Source organism: Parasteatoda tepidariorum, chromosome 4 (assembly GCF_982258835.1).
Source record: "Parasteatoda tepidariorum strain Cologne lab strain chromosome 4, Ptep-v5.0, whole genome shotgun sequence".
Lineage (NCBI taxonomy): Eukaryota > Metazoa > Arthropoda > Arachnida > Araneae > Theridiidae > Parasteatoda > Parasteatoda tepidariorum.
The window spans coordinates 77673336-77700131 of record NC_141758.1 but is presented as its reverse complement, the minus strand read 5'-3'; the positions used below and the strand labels follow the sequence as shown (position 1 = coordinate 77700131).

Sequence of the window (26796 nt, the reverse complement as noted above, 5' to 3'; positions counted from 1 at the left end):
TTGTCATGATGTTCAATTTACTGCATAAAGTATAAGTAAGAAAAACGAGACAATAGCCACGTGTTTCATGTTTTCCCCTCAAATTTACCATTTTGACTCATTGTACAATCATCTGTTTCAAAATTGCGCTTCCTAAATATTATCGCCGAAATATTTCAAGCCAGTTGCATATTAACGTTACCTAAATATTGGAATGTTCATGTAAAAATTGAAAACTATTGCAATGTTCACGTAAAGTTTTGTTTTACTTTTCTAGAAAACTTATAATACACGTTTAAAAAACCATATCACAAAATATCATGTATTAACTTTTTCTTGACATCAAATTGTATACGTCACTTTTCCAACTATCAAAATACTATATAAAATGCATAGTGTAATAATTTTATTATTACACTATGGTTTATAACATATGGCTAATATGGTTTATAACATACATTTAGTTTGATTGTCTTTACTAATGTTTAGGGAAAATAGCAAAAGTTGAGACTGCAGCTATGATAGTACTCTATATATTAATTATTAACTTTGTTAATTTAGTTTCTGTGGAACAAGTTTAAGCACGTTATTGCATATAATGCCTACATCAATCAACGTTTAATCATGAATAACAGACCTAACTTATAATTAATCGATGATAGTGTAAATAAGTTAATTATTCCTTGTCAAAGCGCAACTATCCGAACTGTTCTATAAAGCCCTTAATTATCACGTATCTCAATAATAAGTGTTGGTATACATTTAATTAATTTTAAGTCGACAATATAGTTTGTTGTAATGAAGTATATGTTGTTACATTAAAGAAGCAATTAGCATAAATAATTTTTTTGCATTATTAAAGTAAAGAAACAGAAAAAGTATAAAATGGTACACTTACGGTTTGATTTCTCTTCACATTTAGATAATTTTATAACATGTCTTTAAAAGGTCATTTTATAAAAAGTCACATGATTGTTGATATGTCAATGCACACACACAGACGCACAAAAAATGGACCATATTGAATTACCTTGGATCGAATGATCGAATCTTCACGTTCCAGAACTCTTGACGATTTAAGGGGGTGACCTCAAATATGCTAATTAATCAGCGCACACAATATTTAATGTTGTAAAATCAGACACAAAAACAAATTTTTCTGAATAAAAATTTTTTTCGACATATTCGAATTTCTGACTCCCAAAATATAGAGGGCAGTTGCAATCTGGGAAATATGGTTCCAATAGCGGTGCAAAGTTTGGACACCTTAATATTAAATGTATTTTTGCATATTTCACAATATCTCGAGAGCTATTTTCGCGAATTGAAGATTTTTTGCACATAACTATAAAATGCATTAATCTAAATATAACTCCATTCAAAAAACATCTTTTAGTAAATATTTATTAGCTTATTTAATAACAGTCAAAAAATTTCAAATAGTACGGTGTATAATTTTTTACGTCATTTTAACAAATATAATTTTACATGGCAAAATACAAATTTTGAATGAAATTTGCCGAATAGTTCCTGATAACTCAAATTTGAAAAAAAGTATTTTTGAAATTCGATTTCTCATGAACTATTCGACTGATTTCACTCAAATTTTATATTTTGCCATGTAAAATAAATGTATTAAGGGTGATAAATTGGGACCATATTTCCGAGATTGCAGCTACCTTCTATATTTTTGGGGTAAAAAATTCGAATCGTCGAAAAAGAGGTAATTTTATACAGAGAAGTAATCTTAATTCAGTTATTGTGCACGATTTAGTAATTTCAAATATCCCCTCATGGTGAGAAGCGTTTTTAAAAAGTACTTTAAGGTACTTATTTTCTATTTTCGTTTTTTAAAAGCCCTTAGAGGTGCTTTTTTAATGTGTGTTTTTAAAAATGATTGACTTTCCTTTTTCGGAAATGAGGTTTTTTTTTCTTTACAATGTCAATTTTCGCTATTATGCAAAAGCGTGGTTTTCACATTGTTCTATTCAACGTTTTTCACAATTCATTCAAACGCAATGTAGTTAGGCTTACCGTCGGTCAGTAGCGTATGGAAGCACCAATCATTGTACTTCTTGTTTGATGAAATACGCGTCTACTGAGCTGCGTCTACATGTGCGTCTACTGAGCTGAGTTTGGTGAAATTCTTGCTCTCTCATGCGCAACTTTGTTGCATTTTGCAAGATATTCTCAATTTCAGACTTCATTTTCCACCCTCTGAAATCGAACTGAAAAATCTCTCGATCTTTGTATGGCAGTTAATATAATCAAGAAAAGAGTTCTTTGTCAAGAACTAATTCTTTTATCGTGATCATATAAAATCTTTGAAAATTGTTTTGCATTTTGTTACATAGCGCTTAATTACATAGTGCATCACATGGTGCTTAAAAATATTTTTCAGTGCTTGAAAAGTACTTAAAAGGTGCTTATATTTTGTTGAAATATTTGGCTACGCACCCTGCGTCTGCACTAGGTAATTAACATATTTGAGGTCATCCTCTTGAACCATTTAGATTGAGTCCAAGAACTTGAAGATCTGATCATTAGACCAAAAGTAATTCAGGGTGGTCTGTTATTTTTATTTTGAGCACTGTACTTCCAATGAATCGTAGATATAAATTTTGTTCGAATTGAAGTGTTTTCTAATTCAGTTTTATAAGCTTTTGCTGTATGATGTTACGTGAAAAATAATCCTTTTTTAGTTTGATTATCCATCATTAAGCTTCAATTTGAACTTTTATCAATTGATCTCCTAATATTTTAACAAGCCTATCGAAAGAAAGCCACCAGGTTAACAATGTTTTATTCCTTTTCGGCTTAAAATTACGGATCCATACTTGTGGATGTGTTACGACCTTACATCGGAAACGTATCGAAACTCAAATGAGTAGGGGAGAGTGGAGTCAATTGTAACAGGGTACGATTGTAACAGAGCAAAAATTTCGAGTGTCGGGTTGTAGATTTGGTTCCTAGGTGGCGCACAAGGTGTATTTAATAAATCTACATGTACACCCCTGATGGCAATCATTTTTATGTACTTTTGAAAGAGTTAGATCACAAAAGATATTTTCACGCCACGCAAGTACTTTTTTTGGTATTAGAATATTATATTGCAACAAAGTAATTTTGTTTAAACAAATAAAAATTAGTAACCGAATATGTAAGTGGACACCTTAATTAACATTTCAATAAAAAAAAGATTAGTTTTGCTAATTAACTAGCATTGTTTTTAACAAATGAAGCTGAAATGGTGTCTTGGGGACAATTGTAACAATAAGTAAAGGGACGATTGTAACAGCTGAAAATAAATAATCCTATGTTTGCAAACTATTACTTAACTCTTTAAGAACCACCAATAGTTTCCTATATCATTTATATTATGTTGCATGTGCATTATTTATTTGTCACCTTTCACAGCATAAATTAAAATTTTTAACCCCTTAAAGTTAAAAGCTTAACCCTTTAGGTCTCTGCTCATTATTATTTTTACTCCTAAAATATCACTACTATTTTGATCAATAAAAAAATATATCACAACTATGATAATATGTATAATTGGCTATGTTTTAGTTGAATTTATGAACTGTTACAATTGACCCCGTAAGTGGGGACAATTGTAACAACTGCACGACTGTCAAAAATTGTTAATAACTAATATAATAATATTTAAAATTAGGTATCTATTTTTTTTCTAGTAGAGGATAGTCTACTTTACTCGTCTGTCAATTAATACTAATAATATATTGGATTTTTTGTTAGTTAAAAATAGTTAAGTAAAAAATGTTACAATTGACCCCACTCTCCCCTACTTTTCGGTTAGCCGGGCGCAATTAAAGTCAACAATATTTTTAATTTTTATTTTATTTTATTTTACTTCTAATTAATTTTATTTACACATTTTTTTAATTTAATTTTTAGGTTTTTGATTAAAGAAAATAAATAAAACAAATAAAATAAAAATTGTTTCAAATTTAAATTTTTCGGGATTTTTCGCTTACCGTAAAATACTCTCAAATATTCGCTTTTGCTATTATTAGAGGTAGTAAAAATATAATCTAAATCAGGGGTTTCCAACTTACATGAGGCCGGGGTCCACAATTAAGACACCAGTCAAATGGCGGGCTGCTGCTTTATCAAAATTTTATATAGGACTCTTTTATATTTGAAGGAACATTAAATGTTACTGTCAGATTTTTATCAAGTTGCACAAAACAAAAGTCTTGAATTACACATTAAAACAAAAAATAAATTTTTAAGCAACATACGGGATTAATTTCGGATTTGAATAAATATTTTCTTGGATGCAAAACCTGAGAAATAAATTTTTTTGCACCGCTGGTATGTTAAATTTCACAGAAACGAAGAAATTAGGTTTTTTAAACGAAAGAAAAGTATTTTAAACCCATATGGATTTTTTACGAAAATTGCCCGCAAAAAATGGCAAAATAATATTTTAGTTCGCGGGCCACAAAAAAGGCTTCGAGGACTGAATGCGACCCGCGGGCCGCCAGTTGGTAATCACTGATCTTGATAATGGATTGATAAATGAATTTTGCTAAATATATTTCCAAATTCATAACGCTCTACTAATTAGAAATAATTTAATTTGAACGCTGATTTAAATTCTGTTATAAAATATTCACCCGTACGACCGTAATATCGAATCTAATCCTTCCCTACTCAATGATTAAAAAAGTTTATTAACTTTTCAAGAGATTTAAGTATCGTATTGGATCACTTTTTACGTACTTAGGTTCGATGGAAAAATAATCCGCTTAACAATCGCAAACCACACGACTGAGTCTCGCCCAAAACAAACATCAAATTACATCGCAGCTTTTCCGATACATTGATTCCATTAATTTCGAATCTTCTGGAACAAAAAAATACCAATGAAGTAGTTTCTCTAATCCTTTTGAGTGTAAGTAAGAGATTATGTGATTTGTTTCGTCATCGAGGACGATATTAGCGTCGTCTCGAGACGCATTACTTTCTTACCCTCAGGCTTATGATTTCTCAACTTTCTTACCATTCCTGAAATTAACTAATAACTTTCTTTTCATCAATATGTGAGGAGAGAATTAAATACCTTCATCTTTTGTTTGCTACTGCGCACTGTAAGGATTAGGTGTTTCTTTTGTGCAAATTGAAGTGCTGAGATTGCGTTTTGTGAAAAGCTGGATTGTGTGTGTTTAAGTAATCGATTTAATCCACACTGGTAACTTAGTTTAGCTGGACATGCAATATTTAACAATAGCCTTCATCCATGCTAGTTGTTTATTTTGCTTTTTAATTTAACATGTTAAAGATGAATTTTGTATTTTTGAAAAAGAATTTTAAATGTATTTGAGCTATTACATTTGAACAGTACTCAAAAAGAGAGTGAACAACTCATGATCAAATGATCGGATATTTTTTGTATGAGTACTCTAGTTTATGAGTTTGAAAGCCTTATCTTAAATATGCGAATTAATTAGTACATATGATATTTTAAGTTACTAAATTAGACACTAAAACGTACCTTTTCTATTAGAGTAGTCTTGAGATGTATGCTTATGACTTGTCAGCTTTCTTACCATTGGGAGAATTCCTGAAATTAACTAATAACTTTCTTTTTATCAATATGTGAGGAGAGAATTAAATATCACATATTTTTTGCCATTGCGCATCCTGAAGATAAGATGTTTCTTTACACAAGTTTAAGTACTGGGATAGCATTTTGTGAAAGTCTGGATTGTGTTTTGTTTAAGTAATCGCATTATACAGACTGGTTACTTAGTTTTGATGGATATTAAGCAATTTACAGTGGCTATCAACAATGCTTGTTATTATTATTTTTATTTTTTTTTTTTTGCTTTAACATGTTAAAAATAAATTTTGTATTTTTATAAAAGAATTTTAAAAGTAAAAAATCAAAGCTTTTTTTATGTTTGCAATTTTATTATAATTCCTGGCTACTTTTTGAAATATACATTCTTAACAGTTAATTGTGCCACTTATAAGATATTTTCTTTTCACAGTGAATATTAATTTGCTTAAAAAATCAAAGAAAGAAGATACTTCAACTTCGCCAGGTGTAGTGCTTTTATAAGTAAAATTGCCAAAATGTGGCACCTAAAAATTTTGTTTTCTCTTTTCTTGCTTTTCCATAGGAGCATTTTTATAGCACATTTTTCTTATAATGATCCAGCCACTAGCTTTTGAAATCGAACATTTTGTTATTGGTAGTTTCCTTCTTTATAGTTTTTCTACTTACTATAGTTTATACTACTTTTATCCATCTTCATTTTCTTTCATATACCATCTAAAGAACTACTCTCTTAATCTTTCATCGTGTGATAAAAAGCATCAACAAAATAACAAGCCTAAACTAACTAAGTAATTGTTAGGTTAAGCAAACAATTTCAGAAGCAACAACGGCAGATATCTAGAAATGTAATTCTAAGCTTATTCTGAGACCAAGTCACCTCCAGGATATATGTTTTCGAACTAAATTGAGATTTTCCTGCGCAAAATATACTTTATCAAGTAGGAGGACATGAATTTTTTCTTTCCTGTGTATCAACGTTAGCGAAACTTAAAAATGCATGAATCTCAATTTTAATAAAAAGTGGAGATGAATGGTTTTCGGACTCATCGTTTCAATTCATTTAATGATTTTAAACAGTTTCATCGATTTTTTGCGTCTCTGTTCAATATTTCGGATAAGCGTAGGCTCAAAAACGTTCGAAATTGATTGAGTTAATGACAAGTAATAAATTAACTAATTTTATTAATATCTATTAGAGCAAGATTTTCTAAATGTTCTTCTCATTAAAGCCTTTCCTTCCCATTTTAATTTGCAGGACTTATTTTTTAACTGACCGAATATTTTTCAGACTCCTGAAAATTTTTATGTACCTCCAAAGAACTCGCAAAATTACTGATTCATCTAAAATGAAAACTATATTTTTGAGAATGAGATTCTATATTCCACAGTTAAGTTTTATTGAGTTATTGAAAGAGAAAGAAATTTTAATCATAAACTCAGCAAAATTCACTCATATAAATTACTTCCGTTTTCTAGCTTAGAAAGTATGTTTACCTTCGTTTTGGGTTGATGAAGTGGGTTGACTTGAGAAAGATACTAGTTTTAAGAAATTTATAAAAATTAGTTTAATAAAATTTTTATTGCGTACAGTTTTATTTATCTTGTGCTTTAAATATAACATAATTGCATGCTTAAAATAAATAATTATATTACTGATATAATTGATTTAGTTCTGCTAGCAATTGAGGTCTAACAACGAAAACACCTAAACCTTTGTAGTTAAGTCATTGACATTTCTTCAGAGCTGTTAATTTCTTTTTATACATTTTCTTTAGAGTTCTGTAACTTCTTCAGTAACTTTCGGAGAAATTTCTTTCCTGATTCTTTAACAATAAAGTCATATCTCGTTATAAAAAAGTAAGAATAAATATTTTACTCTGTAGTACCTAACCTTTAACTAACCGGAATAGAGGTAATTTTTCTTACCTCAATTTCAACTTCAAATCGCTGGTACTGTCTGACTATCACGAGATCTGCCCTCATCTTCAATGACAGCAACCTCATTGAGAGCTCAATTCGGGATTGCCAAACAGTAAGATAGTCAAAAAAGAGAGATTTATTGCCGGGAGAGTGCTTCTATATTTAGCCGACATATTTTAAAAATTATTAAAGGGAAAGGAAATTTAATCATTAACTGGAGCAAAATCTACTCATGTAAATTATTTCCTTTTCTAAATTTAAAATTATGTTCACTTTCATTTTGCGTTAACCTTTATAAATCTACTAGAAATAGATTCTAGTTAAAGATAATTACAAAAATTAATTTATTTCGAACAGTTTTATTTATTTTGTATTTTCAGCATAACATAATTACTAGCGTATAATGCATAATTAAATCACTGACACAGCCGTCTCGCTGTAATTAACTCATTGACATTTCTTCAGAGCTGTTAATTTCTTTTTATACACTTTCTATAGAGTTTTGTAACTTCTTCTTCAGTAACTTCCGGAGAAATTTCTTTCCTGACTCCTTTAACAAGGTCAAATCTCGTTACAAAATGGCACAGAAAAGAAAAAGAAAACGAAATAAAAAAGTAATTTTGTTCTGAAAAGAAGAGACATCTTACGAAGAATGAAAGACGTGAGAAAAAGGTGAAATTGTTGAAGTGGAAGTTGAAGTTAAGAGTGCAATTGGCTAATTCAGAACTTTTTTTCCGTAAAAACTATTCTTGGTTTTTTGTTTCCCATTTTTTTTTTTACCGACTCGTAAAATAAAACGATAATTTTATATTCCTCTGTTCTTCATTTTGTTTACTTAGACTTTCGACAAATGAATGAGATAAAAAATATTGGCAAAATTATTTTTCCATTCGATAAAAATGTATACGAAAAGTTTTTATTTTATAGTTTATTTAAAAAATTTTTCTACTTGTCTGTCCTTGAAAGACGTATTTATTTGAATTCGTTCATTTATTTTCTGATTGCTTACTACAATTTATTAATATGTTAAAGTGAATACCAAAATAATTGAGTGTATAAGGAGTTGCTAAATAAGTAACTTACTAGAATGAGTATTTTAAATTTTGACTAATTGAAACGGTTTCATAGTTCACGACATGTCATATAATTCATTACAACCTCAATTACAATGTTTCATACTCATCAAACTTATAAATATTCAAATTTCAATAACTTCAAATTTTAACAAATTGAAACTGTTTCATAGTTCGTTACATGTTATATAGTTCATTACAACTTCAATTAAAATTTTTCACACTCCAGCACACTTAAAAATATTCAAATCTCAACAGCTTCAACTTTTAACAAATCAAATTGAAACTATTTCATAATTCATTACAATTTATGTAGTTCATTACAACCTTAGTTACAATGTTTTATAATTCATCAAACTTTGAAATATTTAAATCAAAACAGTTTCAACTTTTACACAAATTGAAACTGTTTTATACTTCATTACATGTTTAATAATTCATTACTACTGCAATTAAAATGTTTCATGATTCATCTAACTTTAAAGTATTCAAATCAAAACAGTTTCAACTTTTACACAAATTAAAACTGTTTCATAGCTCATTATGTATTTCTGGTAAAATTACCATACACGAAGATAATGTTATTACTGTTAAAAAAAACCACAGTATAATTTTGGTTAATAAAACCAAACTGCATAATATTTGGTTAATAAAACCAAAATATACGGTATTTAAACAATTCATTCGGTAATATTTCCTTTCAGTTGGTTAATAAATTTTTCATTGCTGATTACCACGCATTTAGTAAACAATACAAAACTGAAAAGTAAAGTTAACCGAATAAATACTTTTTATGCCGTAATCTAAGGTATCATGATAAAAACATTAAATTTAATCACAAATTATTAAACCATATTTCATTATTGATTTTCCTTAAATCATTACTAAAGTGCTTTTAATTATAGTTCTGATAACCACGCATTTAATAAAAGATAAAAAAAAAACTGATAAGTAAATTTAACCGAATAAATGATTTTCATTCTATTCTCTGTTGTATCAAGATAAATTTGCCGAATTTTTCAACATTTACGAAATTTTATCATACATTATAAAGCAAAATTTTATTGTTAATTTTACCAAAATCATTACCAAAGCGCTTTGGTAAAATTTACTAAGCTGTTCCCATACAGCCAGAAACATAATACATTTTATTATATTCTGACCTGTTTTGACCTTGCATTTTACTAACTAATTTCAAAATATTAATAAATTTGCTACATACTTTGCATTCATTGTACTTGAATTCAGTTCTGGTTGATTATATTCATATATTTTCCACTATGGGATGAAATAAATTGAATTTGTTATGTATTGCTGAGTGTGCATTCAAATATGTCAAATACAATATGGAGCAGAAATTATTTGAGTAAATTATGTTAAGCGTAACTAGTAGAGAAGAATTTATCAAAGCCTTACGGATTTGCTGTGTGTAAGTAATCATTTGTTAGCGTGTTTCAATATATATAAAAGCAATATTTTATGTCTTTTAAGTTAATTTTAACGAGATGGGATTAAATAAAGTGTTATTTCTAAACAATACTAACTAAAGTTGTAATATGCTTATTTTTTTTTATCGAATATGGGCAATAAAAACACTTTTATTATCAATTTATTAGTTTAAAGTCCGAATGATTTATAGTTTTATTATGTTTATTATTAAGTCATTAGTTTAAAAAAGTGGATTTTAAGGAGGGCCTTACTTTATACCGTTATTTGATCCGTAATTGTTTATACTGAATATTAAAATAATGATCTGTGGCTGCGATTCCCAATCGTTTTTGTCTACGGAACCCTAAATGTTTAACCTTATTTTGCTGTAATTCCGAATATATAAAAAAAAGTACATTAGTAAATTCTAAACCTAACCAAGGAAACACTACAAATTATTTTGAAAATATTGATGTTATTCTTTTATTGTTTTATTAATTATAGTCTTTACCTCTTCATTACAAATGTATAAAGGACTATAGCAAATAATATTTCACAGCTGTCATAAGTAATTTGCTGCCATTTTGCTGCCATAAGTAATTATAAGATAAAGGAATTGTACTGCCAGGGGAAAACATTTTTAGGTACACATACGTGGACCTTAGGTTTTACGTAAGCAAATGAATATAAATATTTCAAGTGTTACCAAATGTTAGTTTAGTGTAGTGTACCTAAAGTGTTTTAAATGTTAATGTAGGCACAAACATACATATTGTTTTGTTATAGTCTATTTAAATACAATGATGAATAGAATTAATAATAATTTAGAAAAAAAAGGAATTTGAGAAAATTGCGAAATTTTTTCTAAGCCCTCTGCATGCTGATTCATCAGTTTCAAACATATCTTAATTATGCATATCACTTAAAATAAATAATTATCGAAAGGAATCTAACATTAATTATTCAAAAATGTAAAATTTTTGGGGGTGAAATTTCAAAATTATTCAAAAAACACAAACTGTTAAAATTATTAAATGCATTTATGTACCTTAACATTAAACAATTAGCCAAAATACACAGAAAAATATTACTAAATCGGTATAATCTCTCAAAATCTTAATAAATGCATCTTATATAGATTTCATAATACTATGAGATTTCTCGTGTTTGCTTACGCTATCAAAAATTTCGCCATACGATACCAAGAGACCTGCATGTTCTTGACTGCATTATTTTTAAATATAAAGTAAATGTAAATTTAAAAGCTTCATACAAATCACAGAACTACTAAGTCGAGAGAAAAATATTATTTTCAGAATAACTAAATTATATAATATTTAAATTACCATGGTTTTCTAGTTAGTAGATTTTGTGCCATATTTCGAAAGTCGTTTCTGTTTATGCTGAGATCTTCCGAAATGGAATCCCCAGAAAGTTTAAACGTCCTCAAATGTTTCAGTAAGAGTAAAACTATAAATTTTCTTTTAGCATGTTTTTGAGAAGCTAAGAACTGAGGTACCGAGGTAAGGAAGCAGTAGGAAATTGAGTATTGGGTTAGACAATTGAATTCTCGGGTCTGATATTGTTCTTAATGCGTGCATAAGTTGAAAATTGATACATAAATATGCTGAATTCTGATTTTTTTTTTGTTGAAATGAAAATGAATTACAAACGTTGAATGAAATGTCATAAATGTTGAGAATTGTTAGCAAAGAAAAGCATTTTTTTGTGGAATTTTATTATTTTCTTTGAATTGTAAAGTTTGATGGGAAATATTAATGCAAATCTTTTATAAATACTAATCTTTTTTAATAATTTATTCAGTACATTGTTATCAAGAAAATGCATTTTTTTAAATATCACTATTTTCTTCACTGCTAATTTCTTTAAACGACAAAAATAACTGAAATGTTAAATAAATGGTGGATTGTTTTGATTGTATATAATTATAAAATCGGATTTCAAAAGTTGATACGGGGTTTAAAAAAAAAATTAAATCTCAGAACCCATGTGTCTCTTCCACGAAACCCTACAGTTCCACGAAACACCATTTGGAAGCGGCTGTTCTATGGTATAGGTAATAGGACTGAAAAAAAAGCAAAGAAAAATTATATTGGTGTTGAATTTGAAAAAAATATAAAATTTTTGAAACTTATTAATACGGAAAAATGGTGGGAAAACATTTAGATAAAGGAAAATATAATAAAAAAAAATAATTTCTAATTTCACCAGATGTTTAAGTATTTGAATCGAAATTCGAGAAAAAGAAAAGAGGATTTTAAGATCTACCAATATGAAAACATTTTTTTTAAATAGGCTGAGCTGTTTTATTTATAAAATAATTTAGTACTAAAATTTTCGAAACATGTTTGTTTACTTCAAAAATTATTTCGACGCTAAGAGTACAGTTATTATATTACTTGTTTAAAATATTTTTGCATCAATTTTCTTCTTTTAACTTAAAGCATCTTTTTTCGTACAACAGAATTGTAAAAACTAAAACTTAGGTTTTTCTGACCGCCCTTCAAACATTGCTGCAAGATTAATGTCAAAATGATTCACTCGAAATTGAGTGAAATATCTCAAAATAGTTCCGAAATAACAAATAATAATCGAATTTGAAATTGATAATTTTAATTTTATCTTTTGCTTATTTCGCTAAATCTTAAATTTTAAGTTAATCGAATATGTATAGGACTTCTTACTCTCACTGGTTCTCGTTTTACAGTTATTATGATTAGAGCATACTTTTATAATCCACGAGGTCTTTGGTTTGAGTCCTGCTGGAAGTCAACAAACATTTCTCTTTCCACGCCAGATTTAGATTACTTATTTTGCTTAAAAATGAGTATATTGTGTTTAAATTTTCAATACACAGGGTTTCCAAATACTACAATAATTTGTTTCGGAGTTATTTTGACAAATTTTTGTTCAATTTTGAGTAAACATTTCTTACAGTGATGAAAGAAACTTATGTTATTTAACTGAAAATCAAAGCATTGAACTTTTTTGCAATGTGCATTTTAGTGCTCATTTATCATTTTTTTTGTTATTTGTATTGATTGTAAGAAAATATTTTAAATCTAAAGTCCTCTCATTAAAATTAATCTTTTTCTATTTTATATATATATTTTAACTTTTACTACAGAGTTCGACTTTGACATTTGACTTTTTTTACATTATCCATCTCCTTATCTCCATACCATAGAACATTTTTAACTCTTAGCTGAATTCTGATGATCATTTTTTCCCTTACATACAAGTGGAATTCATCTCATTGCTTCACAGTTTTTTCATTAAAAACCTTTTTTTTTCGTTCAGAAAAAAATTATGGTTCTTTAAAATTTTAAACATAAATACTAATACAGTCGGAATCCGATTTAACGAATTCATATGGACCGAAAATATTATTATATCGGGAATAATTCGTAATGTCGAGGCAAAATGAACAAAAAAACTAACCTTATGAAATATTCAAACATCTCTAATAAGCAATTGCACAAAATAAATAGAAATCTTACACTTTTCATTCAGTAACTCAAAATACAGCGAATGATTACGCGGTGATTATTTTGAAATTTTAAAGCATTTCACGAGTAAGGTTTGCTTATTTTCTTGATTTCTCACTTTAAAAAGTTCTTTTTCGACGTCATAAAGAGAAGAAAATACTCCTTCATCTACATCTCGCTGCTTTAGGAAAGTATTCACTGTTTCCTAACAGTACAAAGTATCAGTTTTCAATATAGATTCATTATCATCGACTTCTCTGTTAGAATCGATATTCATTGTTTCCTAAAAATCTACTTCATTAACTTCATAAAATTCGTTAAATCGCAAAAATTCGGCAAATAGAGGTTCGTTAAAGCAAGATTCGACTGCACTGAAACTAATTTTGAATTAAATTTCGAACGAAACTGAATCAAAACTATTTCATTTCAATATAGTAGCAATCGTATAACCAAATACAATGTATAACTTAAAATGGAATTTCCTTTACATACATGCTTGATTTCTGTTCCCCACTCGATTGGCCACTTCAGAGAATGTCTCAACTCTCTCTCTAGCCATTGCCAAAACAACAAAGAGAAATAAAGAAGAAAAAAAATAGGCTCTATCGGAAATAGATGCTGCAAATAAAAGACAGCGGCCAATAGAGACAGCCTCTTGTGTTCCTCTTCAAGAGCACTTCTCTTAAATAACTCGATTGGCATTTTCTTTGAAAGAACCGATGGCAAATATAAATTTGTTGTGTGCTGTTGTCCGATTTTTTTTTCGGTGTGAAAGTAACCAGTACTTTTTTGTCAAAGAGTCAGCAGAATTTTTCTTTGCCCAAAAGGCTATTCTTTTTATGTTCTGGCTTATGAAAAGTGCTTTGCCATAAGCAGAAAGATCAGAATTGTTTTCAGAATAATCGACCTGCTTATGAGCGTCGTATGTCTCAAAATTTAATAAACCACTCACAAAACAAAACAATGTGTATCAGTAACAATAAATGATATAAATTATATAAATATTTTGTCATATGTCTTAAAATTTAACAAACTACTCACAAAACAAAACAATGTGTATCAGTAGCAATAAATGATCGAAATTATATAAATATTTTGAATTTTTTTAAATGGTTTATTGCAAAATAATGATAAAAAAGAATATTGTCTTGCAATCACGAGTTAGGGGCTCTTCTTGCATTTGCTGAACGAAATGAAAATTCATATGAAATATTTTTAAATATTTTTAATATCCATAATATTTTGTAGTAATATATGATGTATGTAATCCATAATATTTATAATATATAATAATATTTTATAATATTTATAATAATATTTTGTATTGTTTATAATATATTATTATATATTATAATATTTTTTAATATATAATAATATTTTATAATATTTATAATAATATTTTATAATGTTTATCATATATAATAATATTTTATGATATTTATAATAATATTTTATAATGTTTATAATATATAATAATATTTCATAATATTTATAATAATATTTCATAATATTTAAAATATAAATATTTTTCAAATAATATTTTCATTGCTGTGGTGATAACTCAAAACTAGCAGTTATACCCGAGACTGTTATTATTGTGTGGGTTCCAGTAGAACCTTTTACTATGCCTTCTCGTTTGACAAAACAGATTTCAACCTTCCAAAACTTATCCTTTTATTTTAATGGCATAAGAAGTTAAGTAAATCCACTATGCTCAATTACCATTTTCAAAAAAGATATAAATCAATGCAGTACTAGCTATAAATTAATTAGTTATTTCAATTATCGAAAACAGTTTCATATTATAAGAAAAGCAACCTCGATAAGTTGAAATGCCTTTTTAATATTGTGGGAATAATCATTATATAGATGGAATTTCAATTTCATACGGCTGAAAAAAAACGTTCCCCTAACTGCCCGTCATGATCCGGAGGAAATCATGGAGGTCAAGGCTTTACACTTTCGTGACCAATTGTGGTAATGTGGTCATTATTCATACAGCTGAAAATTCCTATTAATATAATTGAAAATTATCGTTAATATGATAAAAGTATTTTATTCAGAATTATTTTAGATTTTTATTTTATTCTAAATATTTTCTTTAACAAAGAAACCTATAAATTTATTTATTTAAAAACAGTAGTTTTTAAACATACAAAACATTATAAAAAGTAAGGCGTTTTTGAGGTTATTTTGAGGTTGACAGATGTAAAAAAAACAATTAATTTTACCAGCCTCATTGCTAAAGCGCTTCTGTAGCATTTACCGTGCTATTCGGTGTTTCTATAAAACCATAAGCACAAATTTTGCTATATTCTAGTATTTCTGACAAAACGTTTTTTTCGGTAAAAATTCTGTAAAAGTTTGAGTTAAGTTTCGGTTTAAAATTTGAAATAAGAAATTCAGATATAGATTATCGAAAGCAAAATATTTCCCTTTTTTAACTGATATTTTAATTAAAAGCAAATATGCATATAATTTCACATGTCAAAGCAGTTCAGAGATAAAAAAAAAAACACAATGGAGTTATTCTTTGAAATCGGATATCATACACCAAATAATATTATCGACATTTTATATTTATTTAGCACACCTGCAAATCATTAAAAAAATAACTATAAAAAAATTTCGAAAACTACATAGTTACAAAAAAGAGTATTTTTTTACTATATATTTTCCACTCTTTAGTCAAGAAATAGTTTAGAAATAGTTAAAATATCAAAGCTATTACTTCCTAGGAAGAACTTTTTTCATTTTAGATTGAAGTATACTCGTCATAACAGACGACAAAAAAATTCGATAAATTACGAAATAAATAGGATTTTAAAGTAATTATAATAATTATTTAATACATTAAGAGCTTATTCAGTTTCTTCTTAATTTTTTTAGCTTATTTTCCATGCGTTAAATAATTTTAGTCATTTTACTACGCAATTATTTATAACGTTTCTTATATTTATGTAGCGAAAAAGATTAAAGAGCTAAACTTTCAAGTTTAAAAATTAACATACTAGTATCGTAATGCCTAATTTTATTCCAGTTAGTTAAACAAAGTTATTATAGCATAAATTTAATAAATACTTTGAAAGATAAGCGAGTGTTTTACTACATTATATTTATTTTTGTTTGGTAGTCATAAAATTGTCTCAACGATAGTTTTTATTTTAAATTGCGTGCTTCTAGTATTAGAAAAGATATACATTTTGGAAATTTTGTTTTTATCACTTAAGGAATTTTAGCAGTTTTTCCTTGCATTTTGAAAAAAAAAGTTCACTGCTTAATTATTCTACTAACATATTGAACTTCTCGTAAAAATAATTTAAATTTTTATTCATTTTAATGATAAATATTAGTTTTAATGTATCCATTAATGTAAATTTATAGTTATATAAATGATGAAGTAAAATTCTACACTTCATTTTTTGTTTGCTTTAAAAAAAATTGTAATTAAATAAGACATACTAATTTACTGTATCTTATTTGTAACAGCTTAACCCTTAATTCTGCTCGAAGAGAAAGGTTTTCTTATGTATATATGGACCATTTTAAATAAAAAAAAATCATTGAATCGTCGTATTTTTTTTTTTTTGCACGTTTCCGAAATGAATAAATAAAAAAACTGTGTTTATTTTGATCATGCACCCGTAAAAAATGTAAATCTATATTTGATTTACATTTGGATTGGATAGTAATTTTTATCACAGCACTTTGGTAATAATTTTGATAAAATAAACAATAAAATATGATTTTATACTACGTGATAAAATTTGGTGAATGGGGTAAAATTTATTTTGTAAAATTAATTTATTAATTTTATAATGGTATCTCATAATATGATGTAAAAACTATTTATTCGATTACATTTACTTTTCAGTTTTGTATTTTTTTTCTAAATGTGGGGTAATAAGAGTTATAATTTTGAAATCAGAATTTTTTCGATAAATCGTTGCCAATTGAATGGGAAAGTTACCAAATGAATGTCGTATATTTTGATTTAATTAAGCAGAAATATTTTTCTTTTTAAATATTTTTGACAGTAATGTTGGTACCATAGAGTACGACAATTTTATCAGATTGTTTTCCTCTGCGTTTACTAAAAAAAGTTTTTTTGCTTTAAATAAAGTTTTACCAGCCATTTTCTGAATTAGTTAAAATAGTTTCCAAAGGAGTGAGAGGCTTATAGTGTTCTTTTTTTATCTATGAAAATATGGAATAGCATTAAAACGTATTCAATATTCTTTAGTTGCTTATTTAACTTAAAATAACTGACGTCATGAAATATGGTTTTTCAGTATTGATTGAGTAATATTTTTAATATTTTCCTGATATTGTTTTGAAATAGTATAGTTTTTTCCCGTTCAATGTGAAATAAATTTCAACTTCATGATTAAATGTAATCTCTACAACCAGAGTATTCAAAACATTAATTTACTAGTAATGCAATTGTTATAACTTTTTTATAACTAACTATAAATAATAAGATTGATAATTATAATTTATATCGTCAAACTATAAAAAAATAAATATATATAAATATTGCAGTTTTTATTCATTTAAGTAAAATATATATATTTAACCTTCGTGATTACATATGTGCCTGATGCTTACGTACTTCGTAAAGAGAAAAATACTTTTTTCGATAAAAATATTTTTAAATATATAATTTTAACACCTACTTCGAACTTTTGTTTGAAATTAACTTATTTTTTCTATTTTTTTTCAACTCTATTTAAAATAAACTCATCATTCCAATTCGTTTTTCTATTTATTTGTCTTCGCAAAAATTAGCAAAGATAATTAATTAGTTTAACCCTTTTTTAATACCATTTATTTATCTTTACTTCGATAAACTTTTTTTCTGTATCTCAATTAAAATGCAAAACGAATTATGAAATACAACGATTTGAAGACTAGAAAAGATTAATTTTTGTTGTTTCAGAGAAAAAAAACTCGGCAACGAAGCTAAATTCCAGCTATAAAAATTATTCAGAATAATTTTTCTATTCACCATGAGAATTTATAGCATCCTTCATCATCTGTATCAGAATAAACACTACTGGCAGGAATTTTTTCTCTGCCTTCTCACTAAAAGCCTGTATATTCTACTTTACCAATCCATCATTCCGAACAGCCCCTGCACGGTCCACTCCAAAATCCATTAATATCTACCATTCATTCTATTTTTATTCCGAATTCCTTCTTATTTTTTTTATTCCATCCGCGAGCCAGGGTCATGCCTACCTCCAAGATACGCCAGGCCGTTTATACAGTCATAAAATATATGTGGCAGTCTATTCTGTTCCGTGGTCCAATCACTTATGCGTCCCTGAAAGTTTCTCAAAGTCGTCTTACAGTGTATATCTCTTTTGATATTTTATTTCTTGCCTACCTCCTTCGCAGAAAGGTATGGCTTTTTCTGGAGTGAGGAAGATGTATAGGAGTTGTAGCGGCGTGAAATGGATGTCTCGATCGGAAAAATGCTGGCACCATGTCCGGCTCCGATGGCCGATGAGTTAGAGACCCCAGAAAGGAAGGTAGTATATCATTGGCAAGGAATGCTGGACTTGGAACTAAAAAGAGATTGTTTGAATCAAGGATTTCTGGTGCATAAATTGCAACTTTGATCTAAGATCCAGGGCCTTCTAAATTAGATCACTAATGCTAATCTCGAAATGGAAATTAAATGGCTATCCGATTATTAATTAAAATACGAATATTTTTGGATGATATTGGATTTCGAAATTGGATGTCAATTTATTGCAAAACTACGAATATTCTATGGATTATATTGGATGTCAAGCTATAAAGTCCAGCCTATACTCGATGAGTTAGAGACCCTAGAAAGAAGGTTGGCAAAGAAAGTTTGACTTGAAACTAAGAAGAGAAGGTTTAAATCAAAAGTTTTGAGCGCATTATTTGCAACCTTAACTTAAAATGCCAAAATTTTCTAAAATGGACCACTGATATTAATCTCGAAATAAAAATTAAATGGCTATCATATTATTAATTCTTTTTCATTTGAAAATGCGAATGCTTTTGGATTATATTGGATTTCGAAACTGTATGTCAATTTATTGCAAAACTACGAATATTCTATGGATTATATTGGATGTCAAGATCGGAAAAATGCTGGCACATTGTACAGCTCTCAATACTCGAGGAGTTAGAGATTCTAGAAAGAGGGTAGTTTATTATTGACAAGGAAAGTTTGACTTGAAACTAAGAAGAGAAGGTTTAAATCATAACTTTTGAGCGCATTATTTGCAACCTTAACTTAAAATGCCAAAATTTTCTAAAATGGACCACTGATATTAATCTCGAAATAAAAATTAAATGGCTATCCGATTATTAATTCTTTTTCATTTAAAAATGCAAATATTTTTGGACTATATTGGATGTCGAAATTGTGTGTCAATTTAATGCAAGGCCACGAATATTCTTGGATCATATTGGATGTCCAGATAAGAAAAATGTTGATAGAACGTCCACCTCTCAATATTCGATAAGTTAGAGACACTAGAAAGAAGGCAGTATGTTATTTACAAATAAAGTTTGACTTGAAACTAAGAAGAGATGGTTTCAATCAAGTATTATTTGCAACCTTAACTTAGAATGCTGAGCTTTAAAAAGTAGGCCACTAATATTAATCTCGAAATAGAAATGAATTGGGCATTTTTCATTTTAAAATGTGATTATTTTTGGCGTTCAAGAGTTATGAAATAGGAAGTGGTATATTTAGTTCATCAATCTTATTACAAGTTACTGTTATTTATAATTTTTCCTCAGACCTACCTACCTGTACGGTAGTCAATGAGTAAAGTAATCCAGGTTTGATTCCCTCTTCCGGCATGGATATAAATTCTCCCTTCAGGGAAGTTAATTCAGAGAAGTTTAGAAAAGATTACTTGTATGTTTTCAATGCATAATTTTGTCTCAAATATGTATTTCATGGTCTTGCTCTGTTGGTCCGAAAATGTATCAAAACATTTAGATGAATCTATCCCTAGCTCATTTTTCTTAAATTTAGACTATGAAGATTTAGTAAATTTAACGGTTATTAAATGATCAAGTTCCAGATTTAGCTTATTAGTCCTATTACAAACAATTTTCTGTGTGAACTTTTTCATAATTGTATGATTTAAAATTAGTTCTTAAATGTACAAGTGTTAAAGATTAAAAATAAAAACATATGATTATACCTCTTTATAGAAAAGTATTCTTTTCTGGTTTAAGAATATGTATAGGAACTGTATTAGGAGAAATAGGGTAGGGGGGCTTGTCTTCCAATTATTTAGGGAGAACGTTGAGTAAGAGATCCTAGAAGTTTTGTACGTCCAATGTAGTTGCAAAAAAAAATACTTTAGAAGATATGTTTCAAATTTATAGTTCTCGAACCAAATATGGGTTGTGTGATTTTCCAAACTAGTTAGTCAATTTTTTTTCTGAAAAACAGAATTTATTAAATCATTAATTCTTTTTATCATTTTGATCAATCTAAATTTTTCGTATTATTAAAAACAGTAGCATTAATTTCTCCACATTAGATGTTTCAATGTATTGCGATTTTTTTCTCATTTTTTGAGGGACTTTGCGTGCGATTTTTTATTTTCAAATGAGACTTATAATGTATTATTGAGGGTTTTTGAAATAAAAAAAAATCAGTGATATAAAAAAAAGGATATTCAAGCTACGAAATAGTAATAGTTACTTACACTTTGTGAGATTTCTTACAAGTGTAAATTTTTCTGAAATTGGGAATGATGCCTCTTGAGGACAACATAAGATCTGTTCTCCATAGCCAAAAGGCACCGAAGCTGACGACTTCAATCCTTTCGATGTTCTTTGAAAATCCGTGGACACTAAAACAACAAAATCGTAAAACATAATATTTACACATTATTTTTAATGCAGCAATGTAAGAAAAAAAAGGTAAGTCTTTTATAATGCAAATGCCAACGCTTCACTTTTTGTGTATTCACCAAGATCGGATTTTCGATTCACAGCTTTTGAATCAGATTGCTTAAATAAAAATCTGAACGTATATAACTCTAATATACTTACCAAATGCCGTAAAAAGCATGATAAATGTGCTTCTCATTTCAATTTAACAAACGTTCACCTTCTCTAGAAATTCTTTAAATTCCAACAGAAGAGAAGCCATTGCTGGTGTTTTCCCCTCCTCCGTCCAGCCCAAGAGGATAAAAAAAAAAATCTTATTTTGATAAATGTTCTTTTGGGTGATCAGCTTTTCTTTCTTTTTCTTCAGAAAACCATCGTCTTGTTTTATGGGAGGGCTATTTATTGGAAAAATGGCTGTCACAATTTTCAGCGGGGAGGAATGTTAGGTAGCGTGAGGTATGGTTCGAGCTGCGAGTAAGGAAGAAAAACGGGGAAAACGTTTCATTAGGTTAAGTTATGGCGAACTATTAGCTGGCGTGTTCAAAATGAACTGTTTCAAAATGCAAAACCATAAAAATTTTAATGTTGAATTTCTGTTATTAAATAAATTAAGCAAATCCTTTAAGTGTTTTTTAATCAGTTAGTAATAAATCTAAAGTTACGATTGCTTTGTTATAATATGGAGTAGATAGCCTGAAACCGTATCTTTCCACTGCATGTTAAGGTAGAAAATGTGGTGTTAAAGTATTATTTACTACATTTCACATTAGACAGCCATTTTGCAATTGCAAAATTTCAAAAGCACATAGGCATAACACATTACATAACACTTTCTCATTGACATAACACTTTCTCATTGATATAACACTTTCTCATAATGTACAAAACTAGATAGCTGCCTTATGGAAAGAAGCTAGCTGGAGAGCATATGGTAAAACGGCGTAGGGTTACCAATTACTCATGTGGGAAAAAACTGGATGAATATGGATTGTGCATTTATTAAAATGCTGGATGAACAGCAATTGTGCTTTCGTTGCAAAATTGGTTACATAATAATTGTTAACCCGTATTTTATCATTGTCCTCTATAGAGGACAGCATCAATTTGTTGAAGTTTTACAATGGATACTGTTATTTTAATTATTTTTTATGTTAAGGTAGCAGATATGGCATTTAAGTATTATTTACTACATTTTACATTAGACAGTCATTTTGCAATTGAAAAATTTTCGAAGCACATTGGTATAACACATTGCATAACACTTTCTCATTGACACAACACTTTCTCATTGGTATAACACTTTCTCATAATGTACAAATCAAGATGGCTGCATTATGGCAAAATGCTAGCTGGAGAGCATATGGTAAAACGGCGTAGGGTTACCAATTTCTCATGTGGGAAAAAACTAAATGGATATGGATTGTGCATTGATTAAAAAGCTGGGTGAACAGCAATTGTGTTTTTGGTGAAAAATTGGTTACATAATAATTGTTAAGGTTAAAAACGCTGCATAGACTGAAGATTTGCTTACGCAAAAAATGGATGAAGGGAAATTGTGCTTGTGACAAAAACTATAGGAATAAACTAAAAATTCTGAATATGACAAAACACTAGGGAAGCAATTGCGCTCTATATGTGGAGAAATGTTGCATATTGTAAAACACTGGATGCTGTAAAATTGTTAAGGTGACAAAGCAGTAACGGGGAGGGGGCAACTGTTGATATGAAGCACTAGATGAGGAGAAATTTTGCATACTCCATAACAACTGACTGGTGAAAAAATGTAAATAACACTAAATGGAGAGAAATTGGAGACATGAACCGTAACTATGCATGGATCAAAATGGTGCATGAAAAATAATTGCGCTTTTGACAAAACACTGGATTTCGTGAAATTGTAAATATAATAAGACATTTGATGGTAAGCAATTGAACATTTTAAATGCTGAATAAGGAGCAATTTCGTTTTTGACAAAACCTACAATCCGATATTTGATAAATAATCAAAGCGTTTTGTGAAACACGTGTGTTCAAAAGGATGGGTAGTAACTTTAAGTTTAAATTTTTTTTTCATCATTTAAAACAATAATGAATATTAAATTTTATGCTTGACCTAAATAGTAAATTTATTCTCATCGAAAAGCAACAGAGTCTAACACTTATAATTTATTTTATCTTATTTATTCTTTGTCCTGTTAATATTACTTTAGCGTCCAAAGCATGTCCAAACTTGTCCAAGAAATAAATCACTCAGCTAATTTTTCTATTGTAGGGCTGCCCAACGACTGAATCTATCGGCGAAAAAGAAGAAACGAGATCCCGAGCGGCCGGTGTTTCGAACAAGCTTCAGGGATGTCATTAAGACACATCCACCGCCAGTACCCCCGGGACTACTCAGGATAACTGGACGCAAAGAAGTGACCGGCGTGGGAAAGGTGAGTGACCAAAGTGGACATGCCCAAATGACTGTAGTCTTTCCAAAGGGTTAGATTGTTCTGGAATTGGCTGTTTGTTTTTATGTCTCTCTAAGTGGCTATTTCGAAAGAAGTTAGTCTTATTTTTTTATGTACTACGAGTACATTAAGATAGGAACTTAATTGTGTTTCTGCTTTGGACAATACTGTTAAATTGGCTTGTATCATATTGTTGATACTTATATTGATACTAGAAAGTTTTGTTTTGCTCATAGTTTGGCTTGGCTTATTTATATCTTCAAACCTTCGATAATTTAAGACACATTCTCAGATAGAAGAGTAAGGTTGATTTTAGTGTAAATAACAATATTTATCAAAAAAGTCAACAGGGTTTGTAAATCATTAGCAAATAAGCAGTGATAGCTTGAAACAATGTTAAATTTAAGTATGCTAGTTTACGCGCTGTAAAGTTTGCATTAAGCTTGCATAAACAACCCTTCTATATCGAAATTGAAGTCGCTTTACAGAACAAAACGAGTAAAACCTTGTAAAATCGAAGAGAAATCATCATTCCTAAAGCAAGAGTTCAAAGCGTTCTCTAACCGAAAATAAATTTATCTTCTAAAGGTTTATTTTAGATTTGATGACCATCACTGAAACAAAGTTTATTTGAGCAAACTTTTAAATACTGTTCTTAAAAGTTCAAAAGTGAAGGTTGGTCTGATCATTAAGTTTTCAACACAAGCAAAATGCTGCATGTGAGAGCATGGCCAAATCTGGATTGAAAATAAAAAGGCAAAAACAAAGTTTACAGAAGGAGCTAAAAATGAGTCTTTTTTGCTGTTTTTCTTTTTTTTAATTTGAAGTGAATGAAGCTTTTTGCGTGCCTTAATTCAAACTTTAACGAAACAAGCTTGCCATACTAATGCTTCTACTATGTTCAAAAAATGATTAATTTCTCTACCTTTCAATGCCAACCAAATGAAAATGAAAATACAACGTTAGCCGTAAGGTTGCCTTTTATTTTGGATTTTTGTTGATTTAGCTATTAGATAACATTAAAGGCAATTCAATTTAAGGAAATGCTTTGTATCAATACATTCAATTTATTTACATAATTATATTTACGATTTACTTTTAGGTGAAAGTAATGCTTCGAATGTGTCCATCAAGTGAGTCGGGGTCTGTTGATGCTTCCTACATGTCCATGGACAGCCGGAAAAAGCAAGTAACGCTGTACGACCCAACCGTCTGCGGGCAGGAAACATCGGGTGAAAGACACGCTGGCGTTGCTGCCCCAAAAATGTTTGCATTCGATGCTGTTTTCTCCCCTGATGACAATCAAGTAAATGAAATTCATGCTTACTTATATTTTGCTTCGTTAAATGCTTAAATCTTACTCCAAAATAAACTGTGTCCATTTTATACTAAGCTATTTTATTGACATCGAGATTCACAAGCATGCTAAATTACGATTAAATATTATAAAAATAACAATGTGATGCCGGCAAGTGACGTAGAGTGGGTATCTCGATCCTGATTATTTCAATTCTCTTAAGTTGCACATCTATCTATATTATATAAAACGCTAATACGTACGTATGTATGTATGTATCAATAAAACCGATGATATTTCTTTTCTCGCGCTGGCAACAGTTTTCATTTTTAATTTATTGGATTCTTTGCGCAAGAGCATGTAGTGAGCAACCAGATAACAATAACCAGAGTGAGCATTATCAGGTTGTTCAATTCAGATTCATGCACTGAAAACATGACAATATTTAATTTGAACTCAATTAGGAATTAATTAATTGAAGTGAGAATGCTTTAAAAGGCCGCTGTTGAATTGATATTTTTCTACTGGGAGCTACCTAAACGTCTAAAAAACGTTTAAGTGCTTGTATTGAACGCATTGAATTTTTTTTATATTTCGCGTTTATTTACGCATTGAATTTTCACGCTTTGAAATGCAGAATATTAGTGAAGCAATATTTGATAATTTATTTTGCTAATATGTTTCTTATTTAGCTAATGTTTTGATTTTTTCACCATGTACAATCTAAAATACTTTTTTAAAAGCTAATAAGAACATTGGTAGAATTCATCTACATAAGTACAATACTATGTCTTTGGTGATAAAATACTATGTCTTTGATGATAATATATTATGTCTTTGTGCTAGAACATTGTGTTCATTGGCGAGCTAGCGCAGCGAGCCATGGTTCACGGCGTGAACCACATAGGATTGCGTAGCAATTCTCGGGGGTTGGCGAGCGTTAGCGAGCAGGGGGCGGAGCCTCCTAGTTCTATATTATTTCACAAGAATTTCAGTTCCTATATTTCTATTTAACACAAAGACTGTCATGAAGCCATGTGGAACACAAAAAAAAAAAACAAATTATGCATCGAAGTTGCCAGGTAAACAAAGCAAAAATATATAAAGATTACCATCAAATACACAAACAAGTAATAAATCAGAATTAAGTACAAGGCATAGGCAATAAAGAATTATATTATAACAAATTCGACGGACAATACGGTGTTGTATTTAATCAACTTCGCGTTGATTAAAACTTTGACTTATGTGGAGAGACTTTGCTTGACATTAACACCTCTTTGTTTATACACGATCAACTAACGCTGAGGTCATAGATCACGTATTTGTGTATCAGTGATCATCTTCTTCTCAAGTTGCAAGAGCCCAATTAAATGAATTCTGGTTTTGACTGGAAGAAAGATTAAATAAAGGTATAATTAATGTTTGATGGATGCGTATTTCGTCAACTGTCGAGAACAGTTTACAATTAAAAAACGTTTCCAACTTCAAAACTTAAAAATAAACTAAAATTCACAGAAAATTTCGTATATTTTATTCTCAATAAATTAGGTTATTTTATTAATCTAGATTTATTAACGATAACCAGGCTTAAATGAAGGTATACAAAAATAACCATGTCGATTGACTGCCACTTGATAAAGATGAG

General features: G+C 28.9%; 1 protein-coding gene across 2 annotated transcripts in view; it reads left to right on the top strand.

The window, feature by feature from the left end:
* The window catches only part of LOC107443669 (uncharacterized), a 243519-nt gene that overhangs the window by 187651 nt on the left and 29072 nt on the right, over positions 1–26796 (top strand). For both annotated transcript variants that reach the window (XM_071182455.2, XM_043050220.3), the window contains 2 exons: positions 23671–23833; positions 24954–25157. In XM_071182455.2, the coding sequence (XP_071038556.2) occupies positions 23671–23833; positions 24954–25157 (367 nt within the window). The remainder of the gene's footprint in view (positions 1–23670; positions 23834–24953; positions 25158–26796) is intronic.